This window comes from Acipenser ruthenus, chromosome 32, assembly GCF_902713425.1.
Source record: "Acipenser ruthenus chromosome 32, fAciRut3.2 maternal haplotype, whole genome shotgun sequence".
Classification (NCBI taxonomy): Eukaryota; Metazoa; Chordata; class Actinopteri; order Acipenseriformes; family Acipenseridae; genus Acipenser; species Acipenser ruthenus.
In genome coordinates, this window is record NC_081220.1 from 14,688,648 (window position 1) to 14,714,649 (window position 26,002).

The following is a 26,002-nucleotide window of genomic DNA, read 5'->3' on the forward strand; positions in this document are numbered from 1 at the left end:
GACTGGGTCATTTCAATTCATAATTAGGGGTTTAGTGGTGACATCAGCAGCACAGGTTCAAACCCTTTCAGTCCTGATCTTAGCCTCGTTTAAACCAGGGGGGGGGTCAAACTCAGATCCTGGAGAGGGGGGGGGCCGCAGTGTCTTCTGGCTTCCGTTCGATCCCCCCCAAGCTCTCGATTACTAAAATGGTCTAATTATTTGATGAAAAAAAAAATGTAACGGCTGGAGCGTGAATCGGTACTGACGTTCAGAGACTTACCAGGCGGATGCAGGTCTGCGGTTGGATCTCGTTCAGTGAAACCGCGTCTTCTTGACTCGAGGGGGCGCCAGGCGAGCTGCGGGCCACGTTGCCGGGGGAGACGACGGGGGTTCTGTTCCGATCCGGTTCTGTGTTTGCAGGCTTGTGCACCTCCACCCCGACAAACCTGCGCACCAACCAGGAGAGGAAACAAAAAAAACATTTAAGACACAGCCAGGCTGCAAACGCAATACCTTACAGGAGACGGTGGGGGCGTGTTACTGCAGCACACGCGCGATCCTGGACAAAAAACGTCTATTTGAAAGCACCAATTCCGGGACAGAAACAAGTCAAATCCAAGATATTGAACAAGAAACAGATTACTGGATTATCGTGATGGAGCTCTCTGCGGAAATCAGGGTGAGGGCCTCTGGTGTGGATCGAGGCTGATTCACCGTTCAGAGTGAATGAAGAAACAGCTGCTTGGGTTTGTGATGATTTCATGCTGCTTTTCTGAGACTCTGTGGAGATCAGCGATCCACACAAACCCAAGCAGCTGTTTCTTCATTCACTCTGAATGGCTCGCTCCCAATAAATCGAATGATGGGTTAGGGTAGCACTAGTTACCAGGTCTGCATGCATAGCTCTGGCCATAAGTTATGCAGGAGGCTGTGTGGTCCAGTGGTTAAAGAAAAGGGCTTGTAACCAGGAGGTCCCCGGTTCAAATTCCACCTCAGCCACTGACTCATTGTGTGACCCTGAGCAAGTCACTTAACCCCCTTGTGCTTCGTCTTTCAGGTGAGATGTAATTGTAAGTGACTCTGCAGCTGATGCATAGTTCACACACCCTAGTCTCTGTAAGTCGCCTTGGATAAAGGCGTCTGCTAAACAAACAGATAATAATATAGAATGAACTCACGCAGCTTCACAGAATCCAATGAAAGCTTTTTTTTTTTTTTAATTAATGTCTCAATCTTAAAATTCTAGGTGATGCAAAACTTTTGTCCAGAGCTGTGGACAGATGCATCCCTTTGGCGGGAGCCGGTGTAACCCCTGACCTCTGTGTGGGGGAGTGCAGCCCCTCGCTCCCCAGGGAGGAGCTGGACAGCGTGGTCGTCACGGAGACGCTGGCAGCTTCGTCTAGGACAAGGGTCCTCGGGAGCAGGTCCGGGGGGCCAGAGTGCATGCCTGATTAAAAACAAAACAAAATGGATTGTTCAAATTTATTGCACCTACCTGATCATTTCAATAATAATAATAATAACACTGCTAGAATACAATATGAACTAGGATGCTATGTATAATAATAACACTACTAGAATACAATATGAACTAGGATGCTATGTATAATAATAACACTACTAGAATACAATATGAACTAGGATGCTCTGTATAATAATAACACTACTAGAATCCAATATGAACTAGGATGCTATGTATAATAATAACACTACTAGAATACAATATGAACTAGGATACTATGTATAATAATAACACTACTAGAATACAATATGAACTAGGATGCTGTGTATAATAATAACACTACTAGAATACAATATGAACTAGGAGGCTATGTATAATAATAACACTACTAGAATACAATATGAACTAGGATGCTATGTATAATAATAACACTACTAGAATACAATATGAACTAGGATGCTATGTATAATAATAACACTACTAGAATCCAATATGAACTAGGATGCTCTGTATAATAATAACACTACTAGAATACAATATGAACTAGGATGCTGTGTATAATAATAACACTGCTAGAATACAATATGAACTAGGATGCTATGTATAATAATAACACTACTAGAATACAATATGAACTAGGATGCTATGTATAATAATAACACTACTAGAATACAATATGAACTAGGATGCTATGTATAATAATAACACTGCTAGAATACAATATGAACTAGGATGCTATGTATAATAATAACACTACTAGAATACAATATGAACTAGGATGCTGTGTATAATAATAACACTACTAGAATACAATATGAACTAGGATGCTGTGTATAATAATAACACTACTAGAATACAATCTGAACCAGGATGCAGCCAGTTAGGATCCCTGGTTTCTACACAGTCTCTTCTCTCTGGTTTCGTACCCACCTGGTTCCACCTCAGCCTCGGTAGTGACCTGCTGGAAGTGAGGCTGGTACACCAGCCTGCCCTCGACACCCGACTGGGGGGGTACGGAGGAGCCAGCGGCCCCCGAGGCACCTGGGGGGGCCCTCCGCGTGCCGGCCATGCCCCCACTCCGGCTCTTCTTCGAGGGGGAGGGCTTCACTACATAGAGAGAGAGAGAGAGAGAGAGAGAGAGAGAGAGAGAGAGAGAGAGAGAGAGAGAGAGAGAGATGCTTCAGTTTGGGCTAAGCCAATGACGGACAGAGAAACCCCCCCCCCGCACACATCCTTCACCCTACAGAGTTAAAAATGTATACACAGGCATGGGAATCAGACTCCTATTGCACAGCAGTGTGATCCAGTCCAGGTTTTACTGCTACCAGCTTGATCAGCCCCAGTGTGTCTAGCTAACAAGCTCAGGTGTGTCTGATTATTAAACTCCTAGTGAAACCAGGACTGGATCACACTGCTGTGCAACGGGAGTCTGATTCCCATCCCTGTATTCTGCCATTCTGTCTGAATGACACCAATAGTCATTTAGCAGAGGCTTTTAACCAAAGCGACTTACAGAGACTAGGGGGGGGTGAACTCTGCATCATCAACAACTGCTGCTGCTGCTGCTGCTGCAGAGTCACTTCCAATAGGAGCTCTGTTTTAAGCCTCATTTTAATGAATGTATTGATGTGTTATTAATGTAGACTGCCCCCGGGTATTTCACTGGTTCAGGAAATGGACCCCCCCTCGGCGCCCCCCCCCATCCATAAACCACAGCGGCGGCAGCAGCAGCTTACACGGGATCTTCTTGAAGACGGAGCTGCACATGAACCTCTGGAATCGTTCTGCATAGAACCCGGGTCTGTGCACCGAGACCGTGTCCTGGGGAGAAACAATTAAACACAGCACGTCAATTAAACACAGTGCAGCGCGTCATCTGGAGAAGAAAATGCAAAAAACATACAAGTGACGCCGGGGATCGAATAGGAAGACACATTAATATATATTATATGCATTTTTCTTAAGTGTTTCATTTACCCCGTCATGCACCAGTGCCTTCCACGAATGCTCCAACTTCTTAATAAGCCTAAAAAAAAAAAAAAAAAAAAAAAATACAATTAGTTTTTTTTTACTGCAGAAATTCTACACCCAGACCTCCAGAGGAAGGTGAAAGGCAGGAGTGAGAGGCTTGTGAATTAGCCGTCTGTCTCTCTGTCCGTCCGTCTCTCTGTCCGTCCGTCTCTCTGTCCGTCCGTCTCTCCGTCCGTCCGTCTCTCCGTCCGTCCGTCCCTCCGTCCGTCCGTCCCTCCGTCTCTCCGTCCGTCCGTCCGTCTCTCTGTCCGTCCGTCCGTCTCTCTGTCCGTCCGTCCGTCTCTCTGTCCGTCCGTCTCTCTGTCCGTCCGTCTCTCCGTCCGTCCGTCCGTCTGTCCGTCCGTCCGTCTCTCTGTCCGTCCGTCCGTCTCTCTGTCCGTCCGTCCGTCTCTCTGTCCGTCCGTCTCTCTGTCCGTCCGTCTCTCTGTCCGTCCGTCTCTCCGTCCGTCTCTCTCTCCGTCCGTCTCTCTGTCCGTCCGTCTCTCTGTCCGTCTCTCCGTCCGTCTCTCTCTCCGTCCGTCCGTCTCTCCGTCTGTCTCTCCGTCCGTCCGTCTCTCTCTCCGTCCGTCTCTCTGTCCGTCCGTCTCTCTGTCCGTCTCTCTGTCCGTCTCTCTGTCCGTCTCTCTGTCCGTCTGTCTCTCCGTCTGTCTCTCTGTCCGTCCGTCTCTCCGTCCGTCTCTCTGTCCGTCTGTGGAAATGTAATTCCCTGAAGGGTCAGGAGCAGGCGGCCCCTCACCTGTAGGACTGCAGGATGTCGATGATGCCGATATAGATGAGGAGTCGCTCCCCCTTGGAGTTTCGAGCCGGGATGCCTCCCATCCTGCAACGGGACAGCAGGAAGCGAGTCAGAAACAAGCACAGCTAGAACTCGTCTTTTATTTAAATTTTCAGAAAGTTTTAAAAAAAAAGGTTTGTGTGCCCCAGCCCTTCGGATGAGACGTAAAACAAACGAGCTCCTATTGGAAGTGACTCTGCAGCAGCAGGTGTTGATGATGCAGAGTTCACCCTCCCTAGTCTCTTGTAAGTCGCTTTGGATAAAAGCCACTTCGACTGAAGAAGTCGTTTTTTTCTTGGTTCAATTATTTGTCTGATGTCTTCTGCAAACATTCGGGCTGGTTAATTGTATCGTAACAACTCAAATACTGCGTGGGTGTTTTTTTTTTTTTTTTTTAATTTTTAATAGGTTAAATTAATGCCCCTGAATTAATAACATTTTCTCTCTTTCTTTGAACCCCCCCCCCTCCCCTCGCTGCACACACTCACTGGTCGTCCGTCTCCATGGTGCGTCCCTCCAGCCCCTCCCCCTGGATGGACTCCATGGCGGTGGAGTACAGCGCTTTCTGCCCCACTGGCTTGCGCTGGTCGGTGGAGACCCCCCCCTCCAGCCTCCCCCGGGCCGCCTGGGCCTCCCGCTCCCTCCGCGCCGCGTCCAGGTTGTGCACCCCGAGCAGCAGGCTGTAGTCCATGATCTTGAAGCTCTGCAGCACCTGGGAAAGGGAGGGTTTGGGGGGGGGGGGGCGGGGGGGGCAGAAAAACACAGCAGCGTGAGAACAGAGACAAAACACACAGAGAGAGAAAACACAGAGAGAAAACACACACACACACACACACAGACACACAGAGAAAACACACAGAGAGAAACACACAAACAGAGACAACAGATACAAACACACACACACAGACAGACAGACAACACACAGGAGACAAAACACACACACACAGACAGACAAAACACACACACACACACAGTCTTAGTTTCCAACCCTGGTTAACCAGTGGCACAGATCTCTTTCCTCTTTCCCCTCCCACTTGGCAGTCCCGCTGCATGGTCTTGCACAGCACTCTCTCTGTCCCCCCTCTCCCTCCCTCTCCTCACCAGGCAGTCCCGCTGCATGGTCTTGCACAGCACTCTCTCTCTCCCCCCCTCTCTCCCCTCCCTCTCCTCACCAGGCAGTCCCGCTGCATGGTCTTGCACAGGGCGTTGTGCATGTCAGAGTCCAGGAAGAGCCCGTCCGGGACGTCCTGCAGGAAGTCCAGGTCCTTGAAGGTGGGCAGCTTCTTGTCGCGCTCCTTGGCCGAGGCTCTCCTCTTGCAGGTGGAGCCCTTGAGGTCGTACTTGAGGTGCATGCGGACTGAGCGGGGCAGCAGGTTATTCATCACCGCGATCCGGATGTTCTTCCCCCCGGCCTGGACGCAGTACAGCCCGTAGAACTTGGGCAGCAGGGTCCGCTTGTTCTGGTTGAGGTTCTGAAAGAGAGGGGGCGAGGCAGCGGGGGAGTTAAAACGCGGCTTCCAGATTAAAAGGCAGGTTTTTTTTTTTATTTATTTGTTTATTTTTTGGTTGGAAGTCGCGTCAACTCAAGAATTGGCAAGCGTGTTAAATTAAAACAATACATCCAGCTAGCTATCGATCTATCTAGCTATAGATCAAGCTAGCAATCCATCTAGCTAGCAATCCATCTAGCTAGCAATCCATCTAGCTAGCAATCCATCTAGCTAGCAATCCATCTAGCTAGCAATCCATCTAGCTAGCAATCCATCTAGCTAGCTATTGATCAAGCTAGCAATCCATCTAGCTAGCAATCCATCTAGCTAGCAATCCATCTAGCTAGCTATCCATCTAGCTAGCAATCCATCTAGTTAGCAATCCATCTAGCTAGCTATCCATCTAGCTAGCAATCCATCTAGCTAGCTATCCGGCTATCGAGCTATCCGGCTATCGAGCTATCTTCAAATTTGAAAAAGGAAAACTGCTCTGTAGCAAAAGGTACAAAATCAAAAAGAAAAAGGTCATGCATGTTCACAAAAAAGTGAATTGATAAATTATATCAGTGACGTTTCTATCTATATTTATCTACACACACACACACACACATATACATTTACAAAACCATCGATACACACAAAAAAGGAAATAATAAAAATCGACAGTGCCATTATAAGTAAATATTTCACAAATGAAGCATGCAGAGTCACTTCCAATAGGAGCTCGTTTGTTTTACGTCTCATCCGAAGGACGGAGCACAAGGAGGTTCAGTGACTTGCTCAGGGTCACGCACACGCGCACGCACACGCACACGCACATGCACAGCGAGTCGCTGGCTGAGCCGGGTCTGAACCTCCTGGTGTCGCTCCAGCCCCCTTTTCTTTAACCTCTGGAGCGGATAACTCGTCTCATTGGTGCCTGGCCGCTCACTCACCATGTAGTATCCAGGAAGCAGCTTCTGCAGAAACTCTGCCTCCTTGTGCTGCACCGTCTTGATAATGAACTCGTCATCACTGGAGACGTAGAAGACGGAGCCGCTGGCTCCCGAGTTAGAGAGCTCGATCAGGGCCTCGTTACACAGGGAGTACTGGAGGGGGAGAGACCAGCAAGCATCTTTATACACGGGTCTGTTTTATTTAAATATGTTTGTACCTTTTTTTTAATATATATTTAATTTCCTGTATTCATTTGTATCTTTATTGGTATTCATTTATTTTGGAATTGCTTTGGCAATACTTTTGCTGCAGTCAAAGCATCTTAGAGAGAGAGAGACAGATATAACTGAAAAAAATGTAATAATAATAATAATAATAATAATAATAATAATAATAATAATAATACTAATCGCTGTGCACTGACCAGGTAGTCGTCCGGTCTGATTCCGAAGAGCTCTCTGAAGTAGCGGAAGGCGATTGGTGCGTATGTCTTGAACTGGAAGTCGCTGTAGTGATGCGCTGGGGTCAGGTTACTGCCCTCGCTGGGGGGAGAGAGGAACATTAATAAATACAAACATTAACACACAGCAGCAGCACAGACACATCCACAAACTATTATTATTACAAATCGCTGTCAGGCATTTACAGTATCTTTCTTTCAACCAAAACTCGTTTCGCTGGTATGAGGCTAGTGAATTATTATTATTATTATTATTATTATTATTATTATTATTTATTTCTTAGCAGACACCCTTATCCAGGGTGACTTACAATTGTTACAAGATATCACATTATTTTTACATATAATTACCCATTTATACAGTTGGGTTTTTACTGGAGCAATCTAGGTAAAGTACCTTGCTCAAGGGTACAGCAGCAGTGTCCCCCACCTGGGACTGAACCCACGACCCTCCGGTCAAGAGTCCAGAGCCCTGACCACTACTCCACACTGCTGCCCTAATTAGTCAGCTGTCTGTGACACCTAACACCCCCACCACCCCCCCAGATTGGAACCCAGCCCTCCAGAGGAAGGTGAAAGGCAGGAACGAGATGCTGGTGGATTATTAGCCCCCCCTGCAGTGCTATGGCGCAGTCGTCCCCCGTCCCCCGTCCCCCGTCCCCTCTCACCCCGGGAAGAATATTGTCTCCACGACTTCAAAGTCCTGCATGAGCACGTCCCGCTCCGCCTTCTGACTCAAGCTGCCCACGGTGTGAGTGATGCCCAGCTGAATGGCCCCCTTCAGGGCTGAGGAGGTGGTCTGCACGGGAGGGGGGGGGGGGGGTAGGAGGAGGGGAATAAACCAATACATAAATAAAACATTGATTAAAATTAAATTCGTTAAACTAATTCATAAAAAAAAAAGGTTTGCTAAGGTTGAAACTCGCTGCCAAAAGAAAAAATACATTATTATTTTTTTTTTTTGGTTTGTCTGTGTTATTTATTTATTTATTACCACCCTATACCTACAGAACCAGTTCAAACAAAATGCCGGATTCCTGTATCCTGTCGCTGTCTTCTCTATAAAAACCTCCTTCAACTATCTATCTATCTATCTACAGGGATGGGAATCAGACTCCCGCTGCACAGCAGTGTGATCCAGTCCTGGTTTCACTAGGAGTTTAATAATCAGACACACCTGAGCTTGTTAGCTAGACACAGTGGGGCTGATCAAGCTGGTAGCAGTAAAACCTGGACTGGGTGACACTGCTGTGCAATCGGAGTCTGATTCCCAGCCCGGCATGCTTGTGGGGGGGGGGGGGGGGGGGAGGGGAGCCCGTGTGAACTCTGACCTTCTTGTACGTGGTTTCCCCGGTCGGGTCGACTCCTCTGTGTCCGAGCCTCTTCATTGACAGCTGGCTGTGCAGTCCGGAGGAGCTCGGTCCCTGCAGAACAGAACCACAAAACCGGGCCTCAGAACTTCCCTCTGTGAGGTGTGTTCTTTCGAGAGACACTAAAACAAATGCAGCCAATTTCAAGCACCTCATACGGGGACAGATACAAAAAAAAATTAAAATGAAAAAAAACCTCTCTTCTAGTCTTTACAGCTCTGGCCAAAAGTCTTGCATCACCCTATAGAAAGAGAATGAGGTTTCTGTATTCCTGTCTCTTACCTCTGTAGCAGTCATTTTCCTAGACCCAGAAGATCCTGCAAAAGAGACACAGAAAATGAATCAAACTCGAAAGGATTATAATAATAATCCAATCAGAAGTTTTTTTTTTTTTAAAAGCACCAGCGGCCGGGTGAATTAAAACGCCATGCCTTTGTATTTTTTGCACAGAACACACCAGCATGCAGAAAGAACTACAAACGCTCAGACCGAGACTCAATCCAGTTAACAAAGTTCACTCCCCAAGCCAGCGTTCCTCCCCTGAGCAACGCAACGCAACGCCGCTCAAGAGCGCCGCGTCAGGATCGAGATCCTAGCTCTTACTGCTTGAGAGAAAAGCCTGCTGTAATTCACGCTCTGATTATCAATTAATTCGTCATTAAGCAGACGCTTTTATCCAAAGCGACTGGGGCGCAGACTCCCATCCCCGGTCCTGGGGGAGCCCCCTGTGTGTGTCGGCTGGTTTTCATTCCAACTGAGCTCTCCATGACTTCACCAGACCCTTAACTGAACTGGTAATGTGCTTGATTAGCCCTTTTTAATTGTACTCAGCTCCTAAAAAGCTGCAGAGTTGAAGTCGCTTATAAAACGTTACAGCTGACTTGAAATCTGCAGCTGTTTAAGAGCTGAAAACTCTTGACCGGAGTGTCGTGGGTTCAATCCCAGGTGGGGGACACTGCTGCTGTACCCTTGAGCAAGGTACTTTACCTAGACTGCTCCAGTAAAAACCCAACTGCATAAATGGGGAATTGTATGTAAAAATAATGTGATATCTTGTAACAACTGTAAGTCGCCCTGGATAAGGGAGTCTGCTAAGAAATAAATAATAATAATAAAAAAATAATAATAATAATAATAATAATAATAATAATAATAATAATAATAATAATAATAATAGTAGACAAATTATCAGTTCAATTAAGGGTTAAGTAATGGAGGGCTGCTGCTGCAGAGTCACTTCCAATAGGAGCTCGTTTGATTTTAAGTCCAGCGCAGAGCAGGAGGGGCGGATCCAGAGATCCTCAAGCGCAGTCTGAGCAGCGGGGTCTGGAGGAGGCAGCGGAAGGCTGTGAGAGACGGAGCGGATCAGGTTGCTGCGTCCTGCCAGGTCGCTGTTTGCCCCCCCAGCGACGGCAGAGAGCCGCTGTTTCCGTCGCCTGGGTGTATTTAATACAGAGGCATGTATTTATTACTTTATGCAAATCTTTAAAGTTTGCCTTTTTCGCCCGGCGAGCAGGCAATGCAAAGCAGGTAGAACAGCTCCCTGATAAACAAGACAGGCAAAATGAGCCGGGGTGTCATTTCTAATTCAGCGGGAACGAACATGAAAAGTCAAACCAGGAGTGGATCAAACCGCTATGCAACTGGAGGGGGGGGGGGGGGGGGCAGTGTGATCCAGTCCTGGTTTCACTGTGAGTTTAATAATCAGACACACCTGAGCTTGTTACCTAGACACACTGGGGGCTGATCAAGCTTGTATTAAATAAAACCTGGGATGGGTGAAACTGGCGTGGGTCCAAGCAGAACCACGCTCTGCGACGGGCAACAAAAAACAAAAAAAAAAAAAAAAAAAAAGACAAAGGGGGGGAAGCGAACTAAAATGACGCCTGGAGGGATCGGCTCTTTAGAGCAGACCTTTTCTATACACAAGACAGACGTCATGCTACAGCGCCGTGCCCCTGAGCTAACACACGCCAGCACGCATGCATGTACCTCGCTGCGAGGCGATCCTTCTCCAGAACTGTGTGCGCAGATCTGGGGGGAGGGTAGCAACAGGTTAAAAACTCTACTGTGAGTTTCCAACCCTGCTCAAACTCCTGGCTCCTGATCATTTCAATATTAATAATAATAATAATAATAATAATAATAATAGACTTCATTGAGGGGAGCTCTGAACCCCAGGACTGGGTGCAGCAGCAGGGCTAGTGTGAGTTTCTAACCCTGCTCAAACTCCTGGCTCCTGATCATTTCAATATTAATAATAATAATAATAATAATAATAATAATAATAATAATAATAATACTAGACTTCATTGAGGGGAGTTCTGAACCCCAGGACTGGGTGCAGCAGCAGCAGGGTTAGTGTGAGTTTGTAACCCTGCTCAAACTCCTGGCTCCTGATCATTTCAATATTTATAATAATAATAATAATAATAATAATAATAATAATAATAATAATAATAATAATAATACTAGACTTCATTGAGGGGAGTTCTGAACCCCAGGACTGGGTGCAGCAGCAGCAGCAGCAGCAGGGCTAGTGTGAGTTTGTAACCCTGCTCAAACTCCTGGCTCCTGATCATTTCAATATTAATAATACTAGACTTCATTGAGGGGAGCTCTGAAGCCCAGGACTGGGTGCAGCAGCAGCAGCAGCAGCAGGGCTAGTGTGAGTTTGTAACCCTGCTCAAACTCCTGGCTCCTGATCATTTCAATAATAATAATAATAATACTAGACTTCATTGAGGGGAGCTCTGAACCCCAGGACTGGGTGCAGCAGCAGCAGCAGCAGCAGGGCTAGTGTGAGTTTGTAACCCTGCTCAAACTCCTGGCTCCTGATCATTTCAATATTAATAATAATAGACTTCATTGAGGGGAGCTCTGAACCCCAGGACTGGGTGCAGCAGCAGCAGGGCTAGTGTGAGTTTCTAACCCTGCTCAAACTCCTGGCTCCTGATCATTTCAATATTAATAATAATAATAATAATAATAATAATAATAGACTTCATTGAGGGGAGCTCTGAACCCCAGGACTGGGTGCAGCAGCAGCAGGGCTAGTGTGAGTTTGTAACCCTGCTCAAACTCCTGGCTCCTGATCATTTCAATATTAATAATAATAGACTTCATTGAGGGGAGCTCTGAACCCCAGGACTGGGTGCAGCAGTAGCAGCAGCAGCAGCAGGGCTAGTGTGAGTTTGTAACCCTGCTCAAACTCCTGGCTCCTGATCATTTCTATATTAATAATAATAGACTTCATTGAGGGGAGCTCTGAACCCCAGGACTGGGTGCAGCAGCAGCAGCAGCATCAGCAGGGCTAGTGTGAGTTTGTAACCCTGCTCAAACTCCTGGCTCCTGATCATTGCAATATTAATAATAATAGACTTCATTGAGGGGAGCTCTGAACCCCAGGACTGGGAGCAGCAGCAGCAGCAGCATCAGCAGGGCTAGTGTGAGTTTCTAACCCTGCTCAAACTCCTGGCTCCTGATCATTTCAATAATAATAATAGACTTCATTGAGGGGAGCTCTGAACCCCAGGACTGGGTGCAGCAGCAGCAGCAGCAGCAGCAGGGCTAGTGTGAGTTTCTAACCCTGCTCAAACTCCTGGCTCCTGATCATTTCAATATTAATAATAATAGACTTCATTGAGGGGAGCTCTGAACCCCAGGACTGGGTGCAGCAGCAGCAGCAGGGCTAGTGTGAGTTTCTAACCCTGCTCAAACTCCTGGCTCCTGATCATTTCAATATTAATAATAATAGACTTCATTGAGGGGAGTTCTGAACCCCAGGACTGGGTGCAGCAGCAGCAGCAGCAGCAGGGCTAGTGTGAGTTTGTAACCCTGCTCAAACTCCTGGCTCCTGATCATTTCAATATTAATAATACTAGACTTCATTGAGGGGAGCTCTGAACCCCAGGACTGGGTGCAGCAGCAGCAGCAGCAGCAGGGCTAGTGTGAGTTTGTAACCCTGCTCAAACTCCTGGCTCCTGATCATTTCAGTATCACTTATTTTCTTAGTTCTGGCTGACGTGTAGGAATTTCTCAATCTTAGTTTTTTAAAACCTGACATTCCGATGATTCAGAGGCAACATATGCGGGTCCAAACTCTGACACCAACATCATAAACATGCCATCTGCCTGGGATTTGACACATCATGAACCGCAGTACATAAGATTACTCCATCAACGCTGTAGTGCTTTATTTAAGGTATATTTCCACTAGAAAAAAACCACACATTTCTGTTGATAGCCAAAGTTAATCGTCTATCCAATGAAAAAATGACACAGCTACACACTTAACGCGAAGACGTGTGTGTGTGTGTGCGGAAAATTACAACCAACATTTATAATTGTATTGTATAACGTAACAGAAAAGTAACCAACTTAAAAAAATAAAAATAAAAAAAAAAAATAATAATAATAATAATAATAAACTCTTACTTTCACTCTCCTACGTTAACTCGCCCCCATACTCGCCATGTTGTTTACGCTTTGTTTTATTTAAAACAAGCAAAACACAAAGTTAAACAATAAATAAATAAATAAACAAATAAATAAATAAAAAAAGTAACAATCAAATGGATTTAACCACAACAAAGCAATCTTAAAACTGCCAGGGTTTTGTGAGGAGAGCTCGCTTCCCCACGGCGAATTGGATCATTTCTCCCGAGTAAAAGCGGCTTATTTCAGTACACCGCGTTGTGTACGCGTATCGTTAACATATAAAACGGTTTTATTGTGTGCTGTTTGTTCAGTTTTTTGTTTTGTTTTGTTTTTACCTGTCGGGTTGCTGGAGTCCGTCGCTGCCGCCGCCGCCGCCGCCATCTTAGCCTATCTCGCGGCCTCGCAGCTTCCTCGCCGCCTCGGCTTTTCCTGATCGTTCAATCCCGCCCAGAGAGCCTTGTGACCGGGCTTCTACTGTCTTCCGTCTCCTCACTCCTCTTTGTTTTTGTGTTTTAAAAGACTGCACCAGTTCTGTTTTTTTTTTTACTCCAGAAACGAAACTCTCGTCCTCCAATTCGTTCCTCTAGCGAACAACCAACACCCCTGTACGTTGTTTTGTTTCTTCAAATGTTTTAAACTTAACTTAAAATAACAAAAAAAAAACAAAAACAAACGACGCTCTCATCGACTCCCCATCCCCGACAAGAACTAGAAATCGCGATAATCCGCCAGTTTTGTTTTTGAAACTCACAGTGAAATACAAAAGCGAAAATAAAAACAATACATTAAAAAAAAATAACTACAAATTATAATTCATCTCCTCTCCGCCTTTGCTTTTAAAAACAAAGCAAAAAAAACACACACAGACGCGTTGTTAAGAAAAAAATAATAATAGTCAAGTTGAAACAGTTATGGGACTCTAAACAAGCTTAGTAACTAAACAAGAGGGGGTTATAAAGCATTCCTTGTGCTTTGCTGTCACTGTGCTTCGACTGGCGGGTTTAAGGTGTGTTTTGTTGTTTTTTTTCGTTGTGTTTTGTTGTGTTTTAATGGCTCGTTTATTCTGATAATAATCGGACCGAAACCTTCCACGCCTCGGCCCGCCTGCTTCACTCCCACAGAACGAGGCTGCTGCTGCGCATGCGCGTTGGACCTGTGCGGGGCAAGCAAGAGGCTGTGTCGCAAATTGAGGGGCAAAACCGCGCGTCCCGGTGCCAGAAAACGATTTACTTCAACTTTGTGGTCGATTTTTTTAAAAATATCGTTATATATATATATATATAATATATATATATATATATAATTGCATTTAAACATTCTGTACACTGAACGAACACGAAAAACTAAAATAGTGTATAAATAATTAATTTAATAACAGTCATAATAATAATGTCCTGATTTCCATTACACGAGAGTAGATGTTAAAACTTCATGCTGTTTTGAACTCGGCTCTCGCCAAGATAAGCACCAACTAAGACGTAGCTTTACAGTAAACTAATGTGATCCATCTGTGTCTCCATCCATTCGCCCTTCCTTCCATATGATGATGTAGATATCCTTCTGTCTGGTGTTGATGGCTGAAGTGTAATGCTGCCTCCAGGGATCAGTTTATTGCATCCCCAGCGCATCAGCACACAGCGGCTGCGATGCTGGCTCCGGGGATCAACCACAGTGCGGTCTCCCCCCCCCCAGCGCATCAGCATGACAACCGTCTGGATTGAGCTAAGCAGGTTTCATCTCTGGGGTCTTCATAATATATTTGCGTACGGTTGAACAAAGGAACATTCCTGCCCCCTGGCGGACACTGTTGGTAATTGTTTGGTGTTGGGCCAATGCCCTCCTGGTTTTTGTTCAAACTGTACACTAAATTGATTAATTGGACCAATTGAGCTTCTAATAAGGGCTTGATTGGTCCAATTAAGTAATTTAGGGCACAGTTGCAACAAAAGCCAGGAGGGACATCGCCCTCCAGGACCAGGATTGGACACCCCTGGTACAGTACTGTATTCACTATGGAGTTTAATATAAGCCTAGTTAAAAATGTTTTACATTATATTAAATACATTTTATGTGACATAAAAAGTAGCTATAAATCTAGCTAAATAAACGTAACACTAAATTACCTTTCTCATTTTGCCTGTGGCTGTTCTGAAAGTCATACTTTATTTGAAACACAATGCAAGATACTTTTCACCAAACACCCACACCGACGCACATACGCACGCACATTTCACCAGCACGCACACGCACGCACATTTCACCAGCACGCACACACATTTCACCAGCACGCACACGCACGCACATTTCACCAGCACGCACATTTCACCAGCACGCACACGCACGCACATTTCACCAGCACGCACACGCACGCACATTTCACCAGCACGCACACGCACGCACAACCAGAAAATCAGACTTGAACTCAAAGTGACGTAGACACCGTTTAATATTTATGAAAGCAACACACAATACAAGAAAATATACTTTTATTTAGCAAAACAGAGGTGGGAAAAATAAAGTAAAAAATGGAATTCTCTGTGAATACCTGAACGACTGTGAACGATTCCAAGCGTTTTAATAAGGTAAAGGGGTTGGGGGAGCAGCAGAAAGGAAAGAGACTGAATTATATTTGATGAAGATGATGATGATGATGAAGATGATTGAGGATGATGAAGATGATTGAGGATGATGAAGATGATGAAGAAGATGAAGATGATGAAGAAGATGAAGATGATTGATGATTGATGAAGATGATGATGGACGATGAAGATGGATGATGAAGATGATGAAGATGATGATGGACGATGAAGATGGATGATGAAGATGATGATTGATGATGAAGATGATGATGATGAAGATGATTGATGATGATGATGAAGATGATTGATGAAGATGATTGATGATGAAGATGATTGATGAAGATGATTGATGATGATGATGATGATGATGATGATGATGAAGATGATTGATGAAGATGATTGATGATGAAGATGATGATTGATGATGATGATGAAGATGATGTTATTTAGAATACATTCAGTGTAGCACATGTGACTGTGTGTGTGTGTGTGTGTGTGTGTGTGTGTGTGTGAGGGTGTGTGTGTGTGTGTGTGTGTGTGTGTGTGTGTGTGTGTGTGTGTGTGTGTGTGTGTGTGTGTGTGTGTGTGTGTGTCGTCGTTCACCTCTTTTCAGCACCCTTGTAATTCGCATTGTAATTACAGCAGCAGCGTTTGTAACTGGAATCTGTAATGGAGCGAAGCAGCGCTGGAATTGGAATTGCAATTTGTAATTAAAGACCGACCCCAGAACCGAAAATCTAACTTCCTGCCGACCCACTGATGTGCGGGTAATTCCATCTCGTTCCACCCGATCCTGCCCAAGTGGAAAATCAGAAATCATGGCTCCGGGATCCTTCGCTGCTGCTGCTGCTGCTGCTTCTTAAAGTGGACACTTCATGGCTTGCGTTGCCATGGCGGTTGCTATGGGAACTGCATGCAGCTTGTTGCTATGGGTACAGAATGGATGCTTGTCATTTGGAGATGTGTGGTCAGTTTGACACATGGCCTCTTTCTGGAATACAAGGGAGGGTTAGTTTGAAGAGTTGAAACTGGTAAAAACTTGAGTCCTCTTTCTCGCTTTCCCCCTCCCCCCTCTCTCTCTCTGCACAGCGCACCCTCTCCCCTCTCCCCCTCCCTTCTCTCTCCTCTCTCTCCTCTCTCTCTCTGCACAGTGCACCCTCTCCCCTCTCTCCCTATCCCCCTCCCTTCTCTCTCCTCTCTCTCTCTGCACAGCGCACCCTCTCCCCTCTCCCCTCTCCCCCTCCCTTCTCTCTCACCTCTCTCTCTGCACAGTGCACCCTCTCCCCCTCCCTTCTCTCTCACCTCTCTCTCTGCACAGTGCACCCTCTCCCCCTCCCTTCTCTCTCACCTCTCTCTGCACAGCGCACCCTCTCCCCTCTCCCTCTCCCTTCTCTCTCACCTCTCTCTCTGCACAGTGCACCCTCTCCTCTCCCCTCTCCCCCTCCCTTCTCTCTCACCTCTCTCTCTGCACAGCGCACCCTCTCCCCTCTCCCCCTCCCTTCTCTCTCCTCTCTCTCTCTGCACAGCGCACCCTCTCCCCTCTCTCCCTCTCCCCCTCCCTTCTCTCTCACCTCTCTCTCTGCACAGCGCACCCTCTCAGTCTCCGCTAGTCCACAGCACTGCTCCCTCAGCCTCCCCACCAGCAAGGGCACAGAGAACCTGCATCAAACAACAGAACTATAATTAGGGCTGTGATTACTGCAGCAAGATTGCAACAGAAAAAATTGCACAAGCAGCGCAGAATGCTGCTGGAATTGTCATTTTAAATTACAATCGCAGTCTGAGCTGCAGTTACTCCAGCATAGTCTTAAATCAAACAAAAATCACACTGTAACTCTTAATTCCATTTCAGCAAACCCGATGCTGCTGGAATTGCCATGGTAGTTGAACCCGGGTCCTCCTCACCTCCTGGACAGCAGTCTGTGCGGCGCGCAGAGGGTCTGCATGGCGCTGGGGGTGAGGCGCGCCAGGCTGATGTTGGTGATCTCATGGTCGTATTTGGGGTACGGGGCGTCCCCAGCGAAGCACAGGTATCGGGGATCCCCGGTCTCAGAGCAGCAAGGATGGTGAGTCGTCTTCAGAGAGAGCTCCTGAGCACAGTAACTGTCCATCACCTCCCTCCACTGCAAGAGGGCGCCAGAGAGCACAGAAACAGCCCTGATTATTATTATTATTAGTCATTGAGCAGACGCTTTTATCCAAAGCGACTTACAGAGACTAGGGGGGTGAACTCTGCATCATCAACAACTGCTGCTGCTGCTGCTGCAGAGTCACTTCCAATAGGAGCTTGGTTTTACGTCTTTTTTAAATATGCTTTACCACCCCTCTCTGTGCTTTACAATGCTTCCCTATGCTTTACCAGACCTCTCTGTGCTTTACAATGCTTCCCTATGCTTTACCAGACCTCTCTGTGCTTTACAATGCTTCCCTATGCTTTACCACACCTTTCTGTGATTTACAATGCTTCCCTATGCTTTACCAGACCTCTCTGTGCTTTACAATGCTTCCCTATGCTTTACCAGACCTCTCTGTGCTTTACAATGCTTCCCTATGCTTTACTAGACCTCTCTGTGCTTTACCAGACCTCTCTGTGCTTTACAATGCTTGCCTATGCTGTACCATACCTCTCTGTGCTTTACAATGCTTCCCTATGCTTTACCACACCTCTCTGTGCTTTACAATGCTTCCCTATGCTTTACCAGACCTCTCTGTGCTTTACAATGCTTCCCTATGCTTTACCAGACCTCTCTGTGCTTTACAATGCTTCCCTATGCTTTACCAGACCTCTCTGTGCTTTACAATGCTTCCCTATGCTTTACCAGACCTCTCTGTGCTTTACCATGCTTTCACTGTCTCTCAGTATTTTACCTTGCTGTCTGCGCATTTCAACACCTCCGTCCCCACTTTGCAGCACTTCTTAAGCTCCGCCTCCATGCGGTTGATGGCCTTTGATTGGCGCAGGAACCAGCCATACCCGCTGCTGGGCAGGCACTTGGGTGGGTACCAGGGGCGGAGCTTGCGCAGTTTGCATGCGTTGCGCAGGTTGGAGGGGGAGGGTCTGCCGGGAGGGAAGCTCAGTTTGGGAAGGTCTAGCTGGGACCCACGGGCACCCCTGGGCTGCAGTACCGCCTTGCTCTCACTAGAGGGGACAAGAGATTATGATTAATATTATTATTATGAATTAGTCATTTAGCAGACTCTTTTTATCCAAAGCAATTTACAGAGACCAGGGGGGTGAACTCTGCATCATCAACAACTGCTGCTGCTGCTGCAGAGTCACTTCCAATAGGAGCTCGTTTGTTTTACGTCTCATCCGAAGGACGGAGCACAAGGAGGTGAAGTGACTTGCTCAGGGTCACACACACACACACACACACATACACACACACACACACTCACACACACACACACACACAGGGAGTCAGTGGCTGAGCTGCATTTGAACCTCCTGGTATCGAGACCCCTTTCTCTAGCCGCTGGACCCCCAAGTTTAACTTTCTGTTTTGTCGCCTGTGTTTTTTTTCCCCAAACTGACCTGTTGCAGAATTGGGGGTTCCAGGAAAATCGTAACAGGGGGGCGCCTTCAGACTTCTTGGCCCCCCCTTGGGCGCCCTCGACCTCCGGCCCTGTGGGGTTGTAGCCAGGGTTGGGGGCGTCCTTTTGGAAGCACCCCCATTTCTCCTCTCCCTGCTTCAAGCAGCAATGATACTGCCTGGTCTTAATCGACGACTCCTCCAGACAGAACTGCTGCAGCGCTTCCATCCACTAGGGGGAGCAATGCAGAAAGCAGACAGCAGCATTAGATAGCAGAAAGACAGGGCCAATGCAAAACTGTACGACGTTATTTACAACATAAGCTATTAAATGTATTTGTTTATTTATTTACAATGCATCCCTATGCTTTACCAGATCTCTCTGTGCTTTACAATGCATCCCTATGCTTTACCAGACCTCTCTGTGCTTTACAATGCTTCCCTATGCTTTACCAGACCTCTCTGTGCTTTACAATGCTTCCCTATGCTTTACCAGACCTCTCTGTGCTTTACAATGCATCCCTATGCTTTACCAGACCTCTCTGTGCTTTACCATGCATTCACTGTGCTTTACCAGACCTCTCTGTGCTTTACAATGCTTCCCTATGCTTTACCAGACCTCTCTGTGCTTTACAATGCTTCCCTATACTTTACCAGACCTCTCTGTGCTTTACAATGCTTCCCTATGCTTTCCCAGACCTCTCTGTGCTTTACAATGCTTCCCTATGCTTTGCCATACTGTGGTGTATCTCACTGTGCTGTGCTTTTACTGTGGGGATCTTTCATAAGGGATACTGGTCGCAGCACCTGCCTCTAAAGAATCTGTGTCAGGCCGCTGTTCTGTATTTTTTATTTTTTTTGAATGACAAGGCATTTGCTTTTGGCAATGACCCAGCCTTTCCACCCGTAAAGCCAACGTCTCCCTGCCTTCCTCCGTCTGTTTTTTTTTTTTTTTTCCAGCGGCTCTGTTTTGATCTCTCTAGACTTCTTTAGCTCGGGTTTCCTTGGAAACGGTGCTTTGGAATCCCGGTGGCTGGCTGGTCTTTGAATCGCGGCCGGGTTTGACGGATGTGTTTTGGTTTGTCTTTGCCAGTCGAGTCTCGCTCTTGAATTCAAAGCCAGCCAGCTTCCCCCACAGGCTGCTGACTGCGCTGGAGCCTTCGGGGTTTGTTATTGGCAGAATGTGTTGGAGTTTAATGATCAGACACACCTGAGCTTGTTAGCTAGACACACTGGGGCTGATCAAGCTGGTAGCTGTGAAACCTGGACTGGATCACACTGCTGTGGAATAGGAGTCTGATTCCCATACAATTGTTACAAGATATCACATTATTTTTACAATTACCCATTTATACAGTTGGGTTTTTACTGGAGCAATCTAGGTAAAGTACCTTGCTCAAGGGTACAGCAGCAGTGTCCCCCACCTGGGATTGAACCCACAACCCTCCGGTCAAGAGTCCAGAGCCCTCACCACTACTCCACACTGCTGCCCTAATATATATATATATATAGAAAGCAGGTCCTTCTTAGTTGCAGTCTGGTATATTTTACACACCTACATATCAAATCAATGAAAGTGTGTTACCGCGTGTCGTGTGCAGCACAGCGGGTCGGAGGTTCCGCAGCAGTGTTCTAGCCCCGCCTCCACGGAATTGACTGCCTGGGCCCGGCGTCCCAGGTGACTGTATCCGGTCTGCGGGAGGGTGTGGGGCGGGTGCGTGGCCCTCCGTCCGCGGTACAGGCACGCGTTCCCCATGTTTTCCGCACTGGGGCGGCCGGGAGGGAAACTGACCTCCGGAACGCCGCTCTGATCTGCCGGCTGAAATACTCCGCCCTCCGTCCAGCGACACGACGGCACCCCCCGGCACGGCTCACCCGCGGGGCGCTGCAGGAAAGCCAGCGACTCCAGGGGGTCGACTGCGGGCGGGAACGAGAAACGAGAAAGAAGAGATTTCCACGCAAAGGGGAGGAAGAGAGGGAGTGGCTTTTGCCGTGTGCCTTGTTACAGTCTCCCCCAGTAAAAAACACAGCAAAGTGTGACAGAGCACAGGGAAAGCATGGTGGAGCATTGTAAAGCACAGAGAGGTCTGGTAAAGCATAGGGAAGCATTGTAAAGCACAGAGAGGTCTGGTAAAGCATAGGGAAGCATTGTAAAGCACAGAGAGGTCTGGTAAAGCATAGGGAAGCATTGTAAAGCACAGAGAGGTGTGGTAAAGCACAGGGAAGCATTGTAAAGCACAGAGAGGTCTGGTAAAGCATAGGGAAGCATTGTAAAGCACAGAGAGGTGTGGTAAAGCATAGGGGAGCATTGTAAAGCACAGAGAGGTGTGGTAAAGCATAGGGAAGCATTGTAAAGCACAGAGAGGTCTGGTAAAGCATAGGGAAGCATTGTAAAGCACAGAGAGGTCTGGTAAAGCATAGGGAAGCATTGTAAAGCACAGAGAGGTCTGGTAAAGCATAGGGAAGCATTGTAAAGCACAGAGAGGTCTGGTAAAGCATAGGGAAGCATTGTAAAGCACAGAGAGGTCTGGTAAAGCATAGGGAAGCATTGTAAAGCACAGAGAGGTCTGGTAAAGCATAGGGAAGCATTGTAAAGCACAGAGAGGTCTGGTAAAGCATAGGGAAGCATTGTAAAGCACAGAGAGGTCTGGTAAAGCATAGGGGAGCATTGTAAATCACAGAGAGGTCTGGTAAAGCATAGGGAAGCATTGTAAATCACAGAGAGGTCTGGTAAAGCATAGGGAAGCATTGTAAAGCACAGGGAGGGATGGTAAAGCATAGGGAAGCATTGTAAATCACAGAGAGGTCTGGTAAAGCATAGGGGAGCATTGTAAATCACAGAGAGGTCTGGTAAAGCATAGGGAAGCATTGTAAAGCACAGAGAGGTCTGGTAAAGCATAGGGAAGCATTGTAAAGCACAGAGAGGTCTGGTAAAGCATGTTATAACAAACACACAAACAAGTGTGAACTAACGCATAGCATAACTGTGGGAAAAGCGTGGGTGGAAACGGCATTGTGAAAATGACAGTGTAGATTTCCTGTGACGGGGAGTGACAAGAGATGTGAAGATGCAATCCTGTTTATCAGAGACACAAGCAGTGGCTTTTAAAGAGCTGAAGTCCACCTCCTTACCTTCTCGCTGGAACATGTCTGGAGAGATGCTGTCAGGACCTGCGGAAACACAGGAATGAAGACAGACACGAGACACGGGATTCATATCAACTCACTGTGAAACATCATTAAATATATACCTGTCTGTCTATCTATCTATCTATCTATCTATCTATCTATCTGTCTATCTATCTATCTGTCTATCTATCTATCTATCTATCTATCTATCTATCTATCTATCTATCTGTCTATCTATCTATCTATCTATCTATCTATCTATCTATCTATCTATCTACACAGCTGAAGGGGTACTTTCGTCCAAAACATTCTTAAATCATTTTTTTTGCTATCATTTAAACTTTTTGTGTACATCAAAAAAACAAACTATTTTTTATTTTATTTATAGAGATATATATAGATACAGCTGTATATAGACGGTATATATTTACATAGGTGTTTAAAGAAAAGGGCTTGTAACCAGGAGGTCCCCGGTTCAAATCCCACCTCAGCCACTGACTCACTGTGTGACCCTGAGCAAGTCACTTCACCTCCTTGTGCTCCGTCTTTCGGGTGAGACGTAGTTGTAAGTGAATTTGCAGCTGATGCATAGTTCACACACCCTAGTCTCTGTAAGTCGCCTTGGATAAAGGCGTCTGCTAAATAATAATAATAATAATAATAATAATAATAATAATAATAATATATAAATACTGGAAGATCCCTTATAAACGTTTCCCACAGTTAAAGCACAGCACAGTGAAAGCATGGTGAAGCATTGGGAAGCATTGTAACTAATAAGGAAGTATGATACTGTCAGACAGACTGAATAAGTTCAAGTGATCCCTGACTGTGTGTCAGAGATTCCGGGAAGCATTCCCTCCCAGAACAATCCCTCCGGAGCGTGACTCAGCCTGTCTCTGCGTGAGAATGCTGGCCACGCCCACTCCAACCCGGGCTGGTAAACACTGCTACAAACCACGACAGCAAGGAAGCCAGCAAAAACAATGGCTCCGATGCTTGCCGATGCTTTACCACACCTCTCTGTGCTTTCTTACACCGTGCTGTGCTTTCATTGAGGGACTCTTGTATCAGTCCTTACTCAGCAGCGGTTTACAGTAATACCGGTTTGTAAAGTCCCTGCGTAGTCGATTACAGCCCGGTTATGTAAAGGGTAGGCGACCTTTTTAGTCACAGACCGCACAATATCTTACCTATGATCTCAAGGGTGATCTCTCGCTGGTCCATATCGTGGCTTTCATCATGGGAACCTGAATGTAGCACGAAGACAAACTCACAACTCCAGAACTCCAGTACATTCACATGCACAGAACACTCCCCTACACAAGTGTACCATGCACACTCAGCTTTGCAGCTCACTGGCTACACTGTGCATTTGCTATAGGAGTTTCCCATGCTGTCACTGTGCTTTATAACTCATTGCTGTGCTTTTACTATGAGATATTTTTAGAAGAGTTAGCACAGAGAGGTCTGGTAAAGCATAGGGAAGCATTGTAAAGCACAGAGAGGTGTGGTAAAGCATAGGGAAGCATTGTAAAGCACAGAGAGGTCTGGTAAAGCATAGGGAAGCATTGTAAAGCACAGAGAGGTCTGGTAAAGCATAGGGAAGCATTGTAAAGCACAGAGAGGTCTGGTAAAGCATAGGGAAGCATTGTAAAGCACAGAGAGGTGTGGTAAAGCATAGGGAAGCATTGTAAAGCACAGAGAGGTCTGGTAAAGCATAGGGAAGCATTGTAAAGCACAGAGAGGTCTGGTAAAGCATAGGGAAGCATTGTAAAGCACAGAGAGGTCTGGTAAAGCATAGGGAAGCATTGTAAAGCACAGAGAGGTCTGGTAAAGCATAGGGAAGCATTGTAAAGCACAGAGAGGTCTGGTAAAGCATAGGGAAGCATTGTAAAGCACAGAGAGGTCTGGTAAAGCATAGGGAAGCATTGTAAAGCACAGAGAGGTCTGGTAAAGCACAGGGAAGCATTGTAAAGCACAGAGAGGTCTGGTAAAGCATAGGGAAGCATTGTAAAGCACAGAGAGGTCTGGTAAAGCATATTGATAAGAAACGCCACAAAGTCTGCAGCCAGTAGATGTTCTGTTTGTTACTCCGTTATTTATTAACAATCCTTTCACTAACCAAACGATGTGCACGCTGCACTACAGCAACGCGATTACGAAAGACTTTTTGAAATGTTCCTTAAAATGTTTTTTTTTTGTTTGTTTGTTTTGTTTGTTGACATTCCACATTCTTTCCCGAAAGCCTTTGTAATATTTTGACCCGCCACGCAGTTCGCATATCTTGTGTTTTTAGAATATAACGCGATGTTTACTTTCCCTCTGCAAGGCTGTCTGTCCCTCCCGCGGTTTATAACGCACCGCTGACTTTACTTTTACAACCTTGAAAGATAAAAGTATTTTCCCTCTGGACACTTTATCACTCTTCCTTAAATGCGCTTTACTTGCTCTTATCGGCCCCCTATTTTACTGCATTTAATCCTGCACTTTAGAGTACTGTAATCTGTCACAAGTGTTATTTAATCTGTAGTATTTTGTATTTAATCATATTCTGATGTAACTATCACTGACACGGTTATCTGCTGTATTATTGAATCGTATTTTGTCACACTTGTACTTGCTTGAACCAAAGTCATTGTATTTATCTTGCTCTTAATTGTATTATTACTTGTACTGTGATTCTTGAAATGTATTTTTGTTTACGACTGTAAATCGCCCTGGATAAGGGCGTCTGCTAAGAAATAAATAATAATAATAATAATAATAATAATAATAATAATAATAATAATAATAATAATAATCTCCTGCCTGCAGCAGAAATTCTAGACTAATTATGAAAGAGAGACAGCGGGAAACAAAAGAAAAAAGTCATTAAAAATGTGTAGTTATTGCGCATTAGGCAAATTCTGAGGAAAGAAAGAAAGAATGAAAAGCCAGTATTGCCTTTACCTTCCGCGGCGGAAAACTTCAGCGAGGAAGCGAGCAGAACCGTCCCGAGAAACAGAGCCCAAGACATAGCAGAACCGGCCCGATGCGGTCCTTGTGAGATGTGTCGGCTGGTCTGTGTTTGCTGGTCTGCGCTGTCCTGTTGCTTACTGCAATGGCCAAGTTTGCAAGCGAGTTTGAAACGGACTGCAGATGCTGCTTCGTTGTCTGGTACGGGCTGAGTTCTCTTTATTGTGCGGTCTGTGACTAACGGAGTCGCCTCCCCTTTACGTAGCCGGGCTGTAATCGACTATGCACGGACATTACTAACCGGTATCACTGTAATCGCTGCTGAGGAGGGGCTGATACACGTTTCCATTCGTAAAATCACAGCACTTTTTTTCATAAAGGACAGTTAATACACGGTAAAGCACAGAGAGGTCTGGTAAAGCATAGGGAAGCATTGTAAAGCACAGAGAGGTCTGGTAAAGCATAGGGAAGCATTGTAAAGCAGAGAGAGGTGTGGTAAAGCATAGGGAAGCATTGTAAAGCACAGAGAGGTCTGGTAAAGCATAGGGAAGCATTGTAAAGCACAGAGAGGTCTGGTAAAGCATAGGGAAGCATTGTAAAGCACAGAGAGGTCTGGTAAAGCATAGGGAAGCATTGTAAAGCACAGAGAGGTCTGGTAAAGCATAGGGAAGCATTGTAAAGCACAGAGAGGTCTGGTAAAGCATAGGGAAGCATTGTAAAGCACAGAGAGGTGTGGTAAAGCATAGGGAAGCATTGTAAAGCACAGAGAGGTGTGGTAAAGCATAGGGAAGCATTGTAAAGCACAGAGAGGTCTGGTAAAACATAGGGAAGCATTGTAAAGCACAGAGAGGTCTGGT

General features: G+C 46.0%; 2 protein-coding genes across 3 annotated transcripts in view; both read right to left on the reverse strand.

The window, feature by feature from the left end:
* The window catches only part of LOC117395222 (putative PIP5K1A and PSMD4-like protein), a 28,142-nt gene extending 14,062 nt beyond the window's left edge, over nucleotides 1-14,080 (reverse strand). Inside the window, exons 1-14 of the mRNA XM_059006009.1 lie at nucleotides 13,282-14,080; nucleotides 8,789-8,823; nucleotides 8,468-8,560; nucleotides 7,805-7,935; nucleotides 7,101-7,218; nucleotides 6,676-6,828; nucleotides 5,423-5,722; nucleotides 4,739-4,962; nucleotides 4,212-4,295; nucleotides 3,422-3,470; nucleotides 3,181-3,265; nucleotides 2,375-2,551; nucleotides 1,300-1,429; nucleotides 263-428 (exon numbers count right to left, since the gene is read on the reverse strand). Of these exons, the coding sequence (XP_058861992.1) occupies nucleotides 263-428; nucleotides 1,300-1,429; nucleotides 2,375-2,551; nucleotides 3,181-3,265; nucleotides 3,422-3,470; nucleotides 4,212-4,295; nucleotides 4,739-4,962; nucleotides 5,423-5,722; nucleotides 6,676-6,828; nucleotides 7,101-7,218; nucleotides 7,805-7,935; nucleotides 8,468-8,560; nucleotides 8,789-8,823; nucleotides 13,282-13,327 (1,791 nt within the window). The 5' untranslated portion in view covers nucleotides 13,328-14,080. The remainder of the gene's footprint in view (nucleotides 1-262; nucleotides 429-1,299; nucleotides 1,430-2,374; nucleotides 2,552-3,180; nucleotides 3,266-3,421; nucleotides 3,471-4,211; nucleotides 4,296-4,738; nucleotides 4,963-5,422; nucleotides 5,723-6,675; nucleotides 6,829-7,100; nucleotides 7,219-7,804; nucleotides 7,936-8,467; nucleotides 8,561-8,788; nucleotides 8,824-13,281) is intronic.
* Nucleotides 14,081-15,374: 1,294 nt separating this feature from the next.
* LOC131703215 (extracellular matrix protein 1-like) lies at nucleotides 15,375-25,431 on the reverse strand. Of its 2 annotated transcripts, XM_059006192.1 has the most exons (9): nucleotides 25,140-25,429; nucleotides 23,381-23,437; nucleotides 22,191-22,229; nucleotides 20,644-20,975; nucleotides 19,061-19,290; nucleotides 18,394-18,664; nucleotides 17,431-17,648; nucleotides 17,097-17,184; nucleotides 15,375-16,516 (listed from the first exon to the last, which is right to left on the reverse strand). In XM_059006192.1, the coding sequence occupies exons 1-9, from the start codon at nucleotides 25,204-25,206 to the stop codon at nucleotides 16,385-16,387; spliced, it is 1,434 nt and encodes a 477-aa protein (XP_058862175.1). In that variant the 5' UTR covers nucleotides 25,207-25,429; the 3' UTR covers nucleotides 15,375-16,384. The 2 variants fall into 2 exon arrangements, with proteins under 2 accessions (XP_058862175.1, XP_058862176.1); XM_059006193.1 differs by lacking the exon at nucleotides 23,381-23,437 and having other exon boundaries at nucleotides 25,140-25,431.
* Nucleotides 25,432-26,002: the final 571 nt, after the last annotated feature.

What these genes read in the sequence shown, in the direction of transcription:
- LOC131703215 (XM_059006192.1), bottom strand. Translation starts at nt 25,206, where the DNA reads ATGTCTTGGGCTCTGTTTCTCGGGACGGTTCTGCTCGCTTCCTCGCTG. An exon ending in GAAGTTTTCCGCCGCGGAAG is followed by an intron (nt 23,438 to 25,139) that starts GTAAAGGCAATA and finishes TGCTACATTCAG; the next exon opens with GTTCCCATGATGAAAGCCAC. An exon ending in TGAAATGCGCAGACAGCAAG is followed by an intron (nt 17,649 to 18,393) that starts GTAAAATACTGA and finishes GCCCTCTTGCAG; the next exon opens with TGGAGGGAGGTGATGGACAG.